The sequence below is a fragment of the Arachis hypogaea genome, chromosome 18, assembly GCF_003086295.3.
Source record: "Arachis hypogaea cultivar Tifrunner chromosome 18, arahy.Tifrunner.gnm2.J5K5, whole genome shotgun sequence".
In the NCBI taxonomy this organism is placed as follows: Eukaryota; Viridiplantae; Streptophyta; class Magnoliopsida; order Fabales; family Fabaceae; genus Arachis; species Arachis hypogaea.
Window position 1 is genome coordinate 126727708 of NC_092053.1, and position 13585 is coordinate 126741292.

The window sequence follows — 13585 nt, forward strand, 5'->3', positions numbered from 1 at the left end:
TTTTTGAACAGTTAATTAAAGATGAAAGATCCAGATATTTATCCTAAAATCCCAATGTAAGGGATATTCAAAATAGAAGCTAAAGAGGAGCAAAAAGTAGTAGAGATGTTATGGCTAAAAAAATTGAGGACTTGTTAAGGTTTACCCTTTATCCGTTGAATCTTTCATGACTTGCTAGCAACTCTAGAATCCTATCACAACCTTCATCAGAAGCTTTACAGAACAAGATAGAATCATTCACAAAGAATAGATAGTTAATTGTAAGAAATTTTTGACAACTTAAATTTTTTGAATGAGACAATTTTATTCTGTTTTGTGTAGTAGGAAGGATATGTCTTGTGCACAGCATAGAAAAGGAAAAAGGGATAGAAGATCATCTTATCGGATGCCTCTATTCGGTTTAAAGAATCATAAGGTTGACCTACTATAATAACAGAGTAAGAAACTATTGTTACCAATTCACGGATCTAATTTATCTAGGTTGCATCAAATTTCATCTTCTCCATCATAAATCAAAGAAAGTGTCATTTCACTCTATCATAAGTCTTACTCCTCTCAAATTTTAGGGTCATTTCGTATTCAAGACCTCTCTTCTTTTACTTGAAGTAGTGCATACATTCGTGTGCTATCATAATATTATTAGTGATGAGCCTCTCCTTGAGAAACACACTCTGAGTTTAGTCTATTAGTTTATTCATACACCACTACAATCTACGAATTGGAATCTTCGAAATAATTAGGGATGTTTAGGGATCAGATCTGATTCGCATATGCGCGGTATTTATTCGAATCTGATCCGAAAATTGCGGATACGGATCCGATCCGCAAGGTTATCGGATCGGATCGAATCCGATACGCACACTAATAGGATCGGATTGCGGATTTTGTGTAGGTATCCGCATATCTGCGTATTCGCAAAAATAAAGAAATAAATAAGTAAATATTCTTTTTATGTTTTATTTCAACTAATAATTATCATATATGTTGTATTATTTTAATTTATTATTTAAGAAAAATATGTTTAATATTATTTTAAAAGTAAACATGTTTAAAAGAATAGAAAAATAAATTTTATTGATATTTTTTAATAAAAATAAGCTTTTAAAAATATTTTTGTGTTTTGCGGATATATCAGATATCCGATCCGCAAATCAGATCCAAGTTTAAAAACTGTGGATATTGGATCTGATCCGATCCGCGTTCACCCCTAGAAATAATCTTGTAGAAAATAGAAGATGATTTTAAAACCAAATTGAACATTAAAGATAAATTTAAACGCAAAAAAATCTTAGGGACGGTTTTGATTTTCAAACTAAACCATAAAGACCAAAATCGTATTTAACTATAAATATAAAGTAGTTATTTATTAAAGTAATAAAAAATAAAAATAAAATCAAATATGATTAAAGATGGTTATTAAAGCCATTAGGAATAAATATGCGGTAATTACTATAGTTTTTAAAAGGTGGAGTCTAACTTAACAAAAAAAATTAAAATTAATATTTAATTTTAAAATATAAAAATAAATTATTTTTAAATATTTAAAGTTTGTTATAATAGATAAGTTAGACAAAAATTAAACACTAAATAATAGACATCACAGAATTCACCTAAATATATAATGAACAAAAAATATTAAGAGACCAATAATTTTAGTGTAAAAAAGCAAAAAATTCGTTAATGTTAGTTCATAGGTAAAAAAAATAACAGAAAAAAAATTCTTATTATTGATCGTCAATATGGAGTAATAATTATTTTACTCAATTTTTTTTTAGTAAAAAGATGGAGATATTTTTTTAACCTCTCTCTGGGCTTTGTGCAAGCTGCTAATTCTCCGGGTTTTCATTACTACTTAATTTAATCAAACATTTAAATATGTTTATCTTTATACAATTATCATCATGTCTCAGCTCACAAACCCATAAAATAGTGATCATCATTTGATTGATAATGAGGCTAGCTTGGGACATTAACAACTGTAATCGCATCTATGTATATCTATTATGGCCAGTCGTTTTCATTATCGAGCTTCAATTATGATTCCGGATCAAATTGAGATTTAAATATACAGCAACCATAATTATTATATTACAAGCGGATTAAGCTATCTAATTTTTATTTGAAGTGCCTAACTTTTGATGTACGATCAGCCTTTATCAATTTTTTGCTGAAATTTAATTGATTAAAAATAATTACGTGGTCACGTTATATACTTTTGTGTAGATAATATTCTTTGTCAAATTCTAAATATTTTTTATACAAAAAAATATTATATACACATACTAAAATCAGCTATCATCAAATCAGTCATCATATATATTTATATATAAATATATGTAATTTAATATATTTTTAATATATATTTTATATTAATAATTAATATATTTTATATATTTTTCACAAAGATTTATAACCCTTGTGGCAAAATTAATTATTCTTGATAAAAGTATATAAATTTTAAAAATTAATTTTATTTATTAGATTTTAATAGTTATAGGGAATAGATAGAGACGGAATGAAAACGAGTTAGAGTTTAACTTTTTACTACCTACGAATAAGAATGGAACGGATTTTATGCGAGTTATTGTAGGGTGGAGCGAAATCGAATAGAATAAAAACTCATCTCTATCTAGGGGTGGCAAAGCGGGCCGGCCCGCCCCAACCCGCCCCGCCTAAGCCCGCCTCATAAATGGGGCGGACCGGCCCGCCCCACCAACTAAAATGGGTTCAAAATGCTAGCCCGCCCCACTTTATGACGGATTGGCGGGCTAGCCTGCTTCTTTTTTTTTAAAAAATAAAATTCATTAAAAATTAACTAAAAACTAATAATTAAAAAATCAAATACAAATAAAAAATAGTCAAATTATAATATAATTTTTTTACTATTTTTTTTAAATTTTTAACTTCAATAAAATTGTTCAAAATAACATTTGTCAATAGAATCATCTTTATTTTAAAAATTAAGTCACATAATTTGAGCATATATGCGAAATTGTAAAATAAAATAAATAAAGTTAATAACTAAAAGAAGAACAAAAACAAAAAATAAAAAAAAAAAGTGTTTAAAAATTCTATAATTATTAATTTTATAATAGTAATCACTCTTTTATTTAATTAAAAAAAAAGAAAAATAAAAATCTTCGGCCCGGCGGACCGACCCGCCCCGTCCCGCCAAAACCCGCCAATTTGGCGGTGCGGGTTTGGCGGGTTTTTTTAATTTGGCGGGCTCCAAATCCTAGCCCGACCCGCCTTTTAGCGGGTTTAACGGATCGGTCCGACGGCTCGACCCGTTTTGCCACCCCTATCTCTATCCATCCCATTGCCACCCCAATTGATAATATGATATATAATTGTACATGACTGATTACTAATTTTGACAAATATAATTCGATTTTGTTTAATAATTAGCCATGAGTTCATGATTCTTATTTATTATCATTGCATAGTATACTTTATGGTAAAACACTATTTTTGGCTTTAACGTTTAACTTAATTCATAATTTAGTTTTTAACATTTTAAATATCTTATTTCTATTTCAAAAAATTTTAAATGAGTTTAATGTTAAACTCATTTAAAATCTTTTAAAATTAAAATAGAATATTTGAAATATTAAACACCAAATAAAAATTTAATTTAAATATTAAGAACTAAAATAATATACTTTATTCTAGAAAAGAATATATTTGCTCTAATATTATTTCCAGTTGTTATTTTGTCTTTTATTATCCAAAGTCCTAAGTGCTCAATTAGTAGTCTTGTCCCATTGCACAATTCTAAGGCGGAATTATAGTCTGAAGAAGTATAATTGGTAATATTTTTTTTTTTACGATATCTTTAAAATAAAATTCAAATTTTGAACATTTACTTAAACAGATTAGTTGCAAACAATAATTCGAAAATCAAATAAAAATTATAAGTGTTTAGAAGCTCAAATGGATACATAAGCTCTTGCTCCTATATGTTATCTGTTGCTTTATTTTTCTTATAAACTCTTTATGACGCATGTTCTGTTGTAAATTTGGATATGTGGTCTTCACAATTTGTTTCAATGGGTCACCACTATAGTTTTGCCGGATTTAGATTCTCTAAAGTTTGAATTTCACTTTAAAGAGTAAAGTATGATCTTTCACCATTTATTTTATAGGTGGGACCAAAAATAAATATGAAAGAGAAACCATTAAAGAGTAGAAAATCACACTTATTCTCTAAAATACAAACTTAAAATTTAGAGAATCCAAATTCAATTTTGCCCATACCGACCACTCATCTTGGCCGTCGATAAATCATGCAGCTATTATCGATGGCTTTGTGGCATTTGTCGCCAATTGCATTATTTGTGGTTTTATATTTTCTTTCCCTCAAATCATTGGTAGCATTTGAATTATTAATTCTAAAAATTAATTTATAAATATGTTACCAACGCTAAGGCCCTCAATAACAAGTTGAATATATTTTAAATTTTTTAGTGTTCAATTTTATAAATGAAAAGAAATTAATGAAGTCTTTAAGATTTTCAATTAGAGAAATTACTTGGACAAAATAGTAAGTTTATGAAAAATAATTTATAATTTTAGATTTATTTTATTTTATTTAAATTTTACTTAAATCAAAACTCTTCTCGTGAAATAAAATCACGAATTTTTTATTTTTAAAATCCTAAACCCGAATGAAAACTTAAAATTTCTCTTTTCTTTACATTTTTTCCCCCTCACTACAAGAACGTCATCGAATTTATCGACGCATTTATTAAAAAAATTTAACAGTAGCCTGTTTATTGTCAAATTTAGCGGCGGAATAAATTCGACGATATAAACATCGCCAGTAACTATTTATGACAGATTTTTTTTGTCCGCCACTAATTATCGACGAATTTAAAGACGGATATAAACTTTTAATTGGCAAAATTCTGGAGCTTGTCACCGTCGAATTTTTTCCCGGTAAATTCAAAGGTAATATATTATTTATTATTAATAATTAAATTTATAGTTACCGGTGAATTTATTCAACAGTAAATGTAATTTTGATTTTTTTTAATTTATTTAAAAATTTAATATATAATTTTAAATATTTAAATTTAATATTTTAAATTAACAAAATTCAAAGTTTTATAATTTTTTATAATAATTTATCTATAACTTTTAGTTAAAAATCACAAACAAGTTCAAATATTACAGTTTATTATTAAAACTAAAAGCAAATAAGAGAATTCAATTAAGCAGAAAAATTATATTTAAAATGTACCAAACTCTCAATTATAAAAACTAAACAAAATTAAACCATAAATTGAAAGAGCAATACTGATGAGTATTAGAGATTTAGCTATACTAATGGTACTAATGGTACTACATTACATAAAAAATCAGCCATACTAAATTATTTATGATACTTGTAAGTTGTAAGACTATCTAAAAATTAAATCCTCAAAAATCACTAGCCCAGTATTTTAGCATGGAGAATTGACAAAAAAAAAGGCACTCATTGTAGCTATTCATCCTCTCTGAGTTTCATTGCAATAGAATCATATGATTCCAAATCAATGAAGCTACTAATTTGTAAATTTACAATGAATCAAGATAAATGATTTACTTAACATTTAAAAACACATATTTAGGTAGCTAATATCAGTGCATCAAATGAATTTCATTGAACAAGTTTTGTACTAGTAAAATTAAAATAAATTTTAAAATAGACAAAATTTAAAACTTTCAACCAAGTTTTGTACTAGTAAAATTAAAATAAATTTTAAAATAGACAAAATTTAAAACTTTCAACCAAAAAATCTACTGCATAATTAAAGCTTCCAACAAAATAATCCACCACATAATAAAAAATTAAATATCACAAGCAAATATTATCAATTTTAAATTATTTAATAAGCAAATAATTAATAAAAATAACAAAAAATTACTCTGTTTAAACAGTTCAACAGCAACATTAACATTAAGATGATAAGTTATCTAAGAAAATACACCACATAAAAAGCTTACTTAAAATAATTTCATATCAATGAATAAAAATACTAAAATGAAATGTATTATTGGTAATAATAATAATAAAGAAAAAATACAGACATGCATTAAAAAACAGAACTAAGTGAAAAAAATAATTAAATTATACACCTTTGCACTCTGGATTGTCAATTTCTCACGACACTTCCAACCCGTTAATAAGACCAATCCAAATAAAAATTAAGAAATTAATTAAAATTTGGAGTTGAAAATGAAAACAAAAAATAGAGTTCAAAACTAAAAAGGGTTAGAGTTTTTATACTTTTAAGTTATTAGACTAATCAAACAAAATAAGTTACAGGTAGACAATAAATTATAAATTTTTAGTGTAAACAAATTAACACAATCAAAATACTACTATCAACATTCTTATTAAAACTAATAAAGTCTCCATAAAAAATATAAATATAGCAAATTTAGAATATCAAAATAATTAGATAATTATGAGTGAACAGTTCAATCAAGGTCACATCTAAGTAAACTAATAATACTGATTTTCCAGAAATAAAAATAAGGGACAAAAAAGTATAGGATTAGAGTTTAGCAAATGCTAACAATGTCAAAAAAATAAAAGAAGAAGAAGAAGAAAGGAAAGAAGATATACGTGGATGAAAGAGGAAGTATAGCATCACAGCTGATGGAGGCAAGTGGCGGCGGAGGTAGCAACTCGCAGGGGAGAAACAAGCTCCTCTATGGTAAAACAATCTCCTGGTGGATACTCCTCGACAACGACGATGGCTGGAGTCGTGGAAAACAGTCAACGACGGTAAAATCGATGGGGAGCTAACGGTGAGAGAGAAAAGGGGGAGAAGTGAGGTTGATGATGTTGCAGAAATGTTGAAATGGAGGGAAAGAATTCACAAATTTGAATTTAAGGTCAATTCTACCAGTGAATTTACCATAAAAAAAAACTGTCGATAACGCACAGCGTGTGACCAAAGTGGCGTGTTTCATTTAGTTACCTTACCGTTGAATTTTTTCGTCCTTAAATTCGATGATAATAATCGCGTCAATTTTTTTTCTCCAATTATTATTGACAAATTTACTGTTAAAAAATTGAATCTGACGGTAACTTTTTTACTCAATAAATTTATTGTCAAATCCGATAGTAAATCTATTACTGACCTCCAACACTAAATCCAATGATAAATTTAATAGTATTCAATATTTTTTTATATTGCCTCCTCTTAATCTTTTCCTATTTACTGCTTTGTTTCATTGTTAGCCAAAAAAAAGTTAGTTTGTTAATAAATCTATATATATAGAAAAAAGTATCCATTAAGTCTATACTTTAAACTCTTCGAAAAATGATTTTGGCAATACTTTTTTTTCTTTTTCACAACCAAAACATCTATCATTAACAATGGTAATTAATTTTGTATTGACTCGTATAGACACTTTGATAAGATAAGTAACTGAAATTTTTTTAAATTATTTCTTATCCAAAATAAAAGTTATTAGAAGAACGGCAAAAGAAAATTTTGGTGAATCTAGAAAGATAGGACCAAGAGATAAGGAGTCCTAGTGGTAGAATACGCGTGTATAAGAAAAGATAAAGACAAAAAATGAGTGCTTTAAAGAGTGGTTTTTGTGCCGCAATGCAGATAATTGGAAAAAATATAAGGCAACTAAGAAAGAGACGAAAGTGGCTGTGAGTGAAGCAAGAATAAGGGCATATCAGGGTCTCTACCAATCTTTAAGCACGAAGGAAGGAGAAAAATATATAAATAGAATTGCAAAGAACCGTGAAAGAAGAACGAGAGACTTGAATCAGGTTAAGTCCATAAAGGATAAAGATTGATAGGTTTTAGCTCAAGATGAGAAGATCAATGAAAAGTGGAAGAGCTATTTCTACAAATTGTTTAATGAAAGACAGAAGACTCTTCCGAGTCTTGGTCGGTTATGCACGAGGAAAGAATATCAAAACTTCGACTTATCGAAGGATTCGAGACTTTACGACTTATCGAAGGATTCGAGACTTCAAGATAAAAGAGACTCTAAAGCGGATGAAAAATGACAAGACAGTAGGACCCAATAATATTCCGGTTGAAGTTCTGAAGGGCCTTGGAGAGAAAGACATCAGTTAGTTAACCAAACTTTTTAATGAGATTTTAAGGTCAAAGAAGATGGCAGATGAGTGGAGAAAGAATACCTTGGTATCTATATATAAGAATAAAGGGATATACAGAGTTGCGAAAATTATAGAGAGATCAAATTCATGAGCCATACCATGAAGTTATGAGATAGAGTGATAGAATAGAAGTTGAGACAAGAGACACAAGTAATAGAGAATCAATTTGATTTTATACTAGGTAGATCCACCACTGAAGCTACATACCTGTTAAGAAGGATGATGGAAAGATATCATAGTAATAAAAGAAATCTACATATGGTGTTTATTGATTTGAAAAAGCGTACGATAGGGTGATAAGGGAGATCTTATGAAAGGTTTTGGAAAGGAAGACAGTAAGGATTTTGTGTCTCTGTGTCCTTATCTCAGTGTCCTGACTCTATAAACAAACCAGCCTTAAAGACATTATGATGGGGCTATAACTAGTATGAAGACTCAAGGTGGTGTGACAGAGAAATTTTCTATTAGTATAGGATTACACCAAGGATCATCCTTAAGTTCATATCTTTTCATATTAGTCTTAAAAGTACTATCCAAGAGCCTGTGCCATGGTGCATGCTTTTTGCTGATGATATCGTCCTTATGGGAGAGTCTAAGGAAGACCTAAATAAGAAATTGGATTTATAGAGAGAAGCTCTAGAAGTGTATGGTCTACACATAAGTCGCAGCAAGATGGAATATATAGAAGGTAAGTTTGGCCATTGAAGGAAAAACCCTAATATAGAGGTGAAGATTGGAGAAAACATCCTACAAAAAATTAAAAATTTTAAGTATTGTGGGTGCATCATTTAGGATTATGGAGAGATTGAATATGATGTAAATCATAGGATCCAAGCAGATTGATTCAAATAGCGGAGTGCGTCTGATTTTATATGTGACAAAAAAGTGTCTTTAAAACTTAAAAGTAAATTCTATCGCACTGCTATCAGATCGGCTATGCTTAATGGTATAGAGTGTTGGGTAGGTAAAGGGGGCACGACATAAATTAAATGTGGCAGAGTTGAAGATGTTGAGATGGATGAATGGTCATACGCAATTGGATCGAATAAGGCACTAAGATATAAGAGAGAGAGAGTTGGAATAGCACCTTTGTGAAAAAGATGGTAGAATTGCGTCTCAAGTAATTTGGACATATGAAAAGAAGATCGACAGAGCACTCAATCAAAAAAGTTGATGAAATAAAAAATAGACGAAAAATAAAAGATAGAAAAAAAACTTAAGAATATCATTCATGAGATGGTCAATACAAAATCTACATATAATATAAATAGTCTCTCTGTAAATATAATATATGATAAAATTCAATAAAATTAATTGTTGTTCGTCGTTTTATCCAAAACGTAGATAAAATCTTCTACCCCTTGAAAAAAATGATGTTTTACTCGAGCACACTCCCAAATTTGTTTTTGGTGATACTTGAATTAGATTATTAGTTAATATGTAGAAATGATTTACATAATTTTTTTAAAGAAAAAGAGTTTCTTTTTAAATGCTTTTATAAATTAATTTCTTTCTACAAGGACAACATATAATTATTTTATTATTATATCGATAGAAATAATTATTTTATCTACCTACACTTAAAAATTTACCCAAAAAAGTAAATTAAAATAGCTACCAACTATAATGTCAAACTCCATAATCCTATCCTCAATTCCTTATTCTACAATAAGATACAACGATCTTATCCAAATCCAAAAGAATAAAAGTCAGGTTGCACCAGCTATTTGCATAATGATTTTATTGACACTTGTTGTAAATATCCAAAACCCCCTTAATTTTCTTTAATTAATCTTGTCAACTTGGAAACAAAACTTGTCTTGAATGGTCAATAAAAATCTATATTCGTCATCAATAACTTAGACATTTCAAAAACAATAATCATCCAGAATTTTTCTTCTTCTTCTTCGCTCCGTCCTGATCACAATATTCCTCTAATCCTTCATCTCAAATTATTATTCTCCCCAAAATCAAAGAAAAAGATTAAAAAAAAGTATTATGAGTTTAATTTTTCAATCAATAACAGTTAATTTTTCAAAATATTTCTTTTAATTTTAAACTCTAAATTTTCTAAAAAAGGAAATTAAAAAAATAATTCTATAATAAAAAAGTTAACTAATATTAATGAAAGATTAATTTCATATATTTATTCTTTTGTTATTCATTTAAAATCTAGAATTTGAATAAAATATTTTATATAATTTTTTTCTAATAGGCTATTATCAAATTACAAAGTATGATGCCTGTATATTATTTATCTTTTTGACAAACTACTAACTATTTTATTAACTAAAATTATTATTTTTAAAAATGGTAAGATTATAATAAAATCTCAACCATTCACAAAATAAAAGGTGCCGATTTTTTTATGCAAATAAAAGAGTTCTTTAACAAACTCCTATAAAAAGTCAAATTGTAAAAACTCAGTTACACATAATAATACACTGCTTGTGTAAGAAAAGATGTTACACCAATAATTAATTATATATTGTTACATTATTAAAAGTAAATAATTTTAAATTTATTATTTAAAAATTATATAAACACATAAATCTAATTAAATAATTGTATAAATATTAATTTTATAAGAATATATAAAAATTGAACTTAACAATAAATAGTACCCAAAAAAAAGAAAAATTACAATTAAATTGTGTTATTCTAAACAAAAATTAATTTTTTTTGTTCACGATATTCTCCAACCAATAAGTTAAGGACTGATCGGTTGCGAATCGAAGCTCTATTTAAAGGTCTGCTATGTCACTGGCCAATGGGTTGTTACATACATAAAATAGGATTTAAATTCTAACACTTATTAAGCATACGAATAAGCTGACTACTCAATCAATCCAAAAATTAAATAATAAAAATTCAGATACACTAAAATTCATACAAAATTAATAAATAAGTATCATTAAATAATTATCATTTAACAGCTAGCTATTAATGATCAACTTTATAATTTTCACTAAATTAAAAAACCTAAATAAGGGAAGCATGAGGCTAGTGTGATCCAATAAAAGGAAACAAGAGGATAAGATTATAAGAAAGAAAGTAATGAAAGTATAGACTCATTGATCATAGAGAGAAGCATAAATCCATAATCAACGTTACAACCCAACTACCCTTATTCTGGTTCATGTCCTTGCCACGTCATCAAGAAACGTGTCCAAATACCTTCTCTCATCTAATCTAATCTCTTTTCTTTCTTTGTTTCGATTTCAACAGTTTTTCATTTCCATATATAAAAAACTTGTGATTTGGTCTCACTATATTCTTTAGCTGTTTCTTCCTCTCTCTCTCTCTAAAATGCAAATCCTCCTTTACCTTTCTCTCTCTAAACTTGTTGCATAGTAATCGAGTGAAATCTAAAATAGAAAAAAAAGAAAATCCAAGAGATCATTCTAGAATCTGCTGAATTAAATCTCCAAGATTGCAAGGTTAAGAAATTGATAATTGATTTTTGTTACCAGCATTTTATTAAGAATGGAGGTTTTGGTGGGTCCCACCTTCGCCATCGACGTTTCGTCTTCTCCTCCGCCGCCGCCAACCGCTGCCACGGCGGACCAAGACAGGCTGGGATCGGCTTTTCGGATCTCGGCTCAGCCGAAATTCTTCGCCGGCGACTTGTCGGAGAGCTCGTCGTCGTCGATCGGAACCCCCGACGACGACAGTGGGGATGAGGAAGAGATTCAGAGCGGTTTGAAGCCTGGTTTGGGTTCTTTGGATTCTCTGGAAGATTCTCTTCCAATCAAGTATCTTTCTTATCCTTCATCTCTTTTTGATTAGTTTTCAGAGATTTGCATGCATTACCAAAGTAGTTCAACAATTTTTGTTTGTTTTAGGAGAGGATTATCAAGCCATTTTGATGGGAAATCAAAGTCTTTCACGGATCTATCACAAGTGAACAATTTGAAGGAATTGCAAAAGCAAGAAAGCCCTTTCAATAAGAGAAGAAGGGTTTTGATTGCTTCTAAATGGAGAAAATCTTCATTCTACACATGGTCAAAGTCAAACCCCACATCCATGCCTCTTTTGCCTGTGAATGAGTATCATGATGATGTTGATGTTGATGATGATGATGATGATGATGATGATGATCTCCAAGAAAGAAAAGCTAGAAAAGTTCCCTCTACATCATCCTCATCATCCTCATCATCCTTATCAGAGGAGAAGAAGCATGAGGATCAGGTGCAGGTGCAGGTGCAGGTGCAGGTGCGGCACACCAGAATAGTACCTGAATCTTATGCAGCTCACATGAGACTTAGGCTAGGGAGCTTCAAGACTAGGAGTTTTTCTCTAGCAGATCTACAAGAACATGCTGATGAAGAAGATCATGATGATTGATTCAAATTTGGGTTTTTATTTATTCTTTTCTTGTTCTTGTTATTAAATAAAAATTAGGATAATTAGGTAATTAGCTATAAATATTAACTAGTGTGACTATAGTAAGCAAGCCATATTTTCCCATATATATAAAAGTTGATAACTTTTTTGAGAATGAAATTTATATTTAGATATATTAATTTATAAACATAACCAGAAAAAAAAAATCAAAATCATTCATTTAGTGCTTGTTTAAAATTTGAAGGTAGATAGCATTGACAACAAAAATAGAAAATGAGTGACAAACAAACCAATTAGATCCTTACATATTTTTTCTCCTTTTTCTTTTGTTTGTTTGTTAAAACTTGAGAATATACTATTCATATCCTTTTTCTTTTATTATTATTATTATTATTATCTTTTGTATTGTGGATATGGATGTTGGATCGGATTACATTCACATATAACAAAAGGAGAACCCAAAACATCCAAATGAGAGAAACATTATAAAAAGAACACAAGGCTATTATGAAGAGATAGAGTGCTATTACACGTTTTCATAGTTTGATTGGTCTTTTTTCTTTTGCACAAGGGCCAATAGGGAATTGATATGTGGCAAATATCCTTGAAAATTATGGTCACTTGACCAATATTTAGAAACGTATCTTAACAAATCTTATCCTATCCTTTTAGGATTCATACATCTTATAATTCTCTTTTTTCTTTTTTTCTTTTTTTTTTGAAAAAAAAGATGACTTTATTTTTTTTTATAGATTTGTTTATGGATTTTGTTTGAGAATACCACAAGTAGAAAACTTTAATTGAAAATATAAATTAAATATAGATTTTTTTTTTAACTTTTGTATACATGGATAGATTGAAAGAATCAATTTTTTTTCTTTTTTACTTTCTTAAATAATATCTCTAAAACACTCTTTAGCTAAATCATTTGTTTAATTATTGTGACCTGCAAGTTGTGTCCACTTTGTTTTTGGAATGGAATCTCTCAAATAAAAAATTGACTTATTGAAAGGTATTATTTAAGGATACAAATTGAGGGTATGTTTTTTACCCCCAAAAAAAAAAGTAAGGGGTTGTTTACTTATTGGTATGTTTAGT

At 28.6% G+C, this 13585-nt stretch overlaps 1 protein-coding gene across 1 annotated transcript; it reads left to right on the forward strand.

Annotated features, from left to right (window-relative positions):
- Nucleotides 1-11154: 11154 nt before the first annotated feature.
- Nucleotides 11155-12646, forward strand: LOC112771547 (protein OXIDATIVE STRESS 3 LIKE 4). Its single transcript, XM_025816315.3, has 2 exons — nucleotides 11155-11895; nucleotides 11986-12646. Exons 1-2 carry the CDS (start codon nucleotides 11627-11629, stop codon nucleotides 12485-12487), a joined length of 771 nt encoding a protein of 256 aa, XP_025672100.1. The 5' UTR covers nucleotides 11155-11626; the 3' UTR covers nucleotides 12488-12646.
- Nucleotides 12647-13585: the final 939 nt, after the last annotated feature.

Coding starts and splice junctions, on each gene's coding strand:
- LOC112771547 (XM_025816315.3), top strand. CDS start 11,627: ATGGAGGTTTTGGTGGGTCCCACCTTCGCCATCGACGTTTCGTCTTCT. Junction 11,896..11,985: donor GAAGATTCTCTTCCAATCAA/GTATCTTTCTTA, acceptor TGTTTGTTTTAG/GAGAGGATTATCAAGCCATT.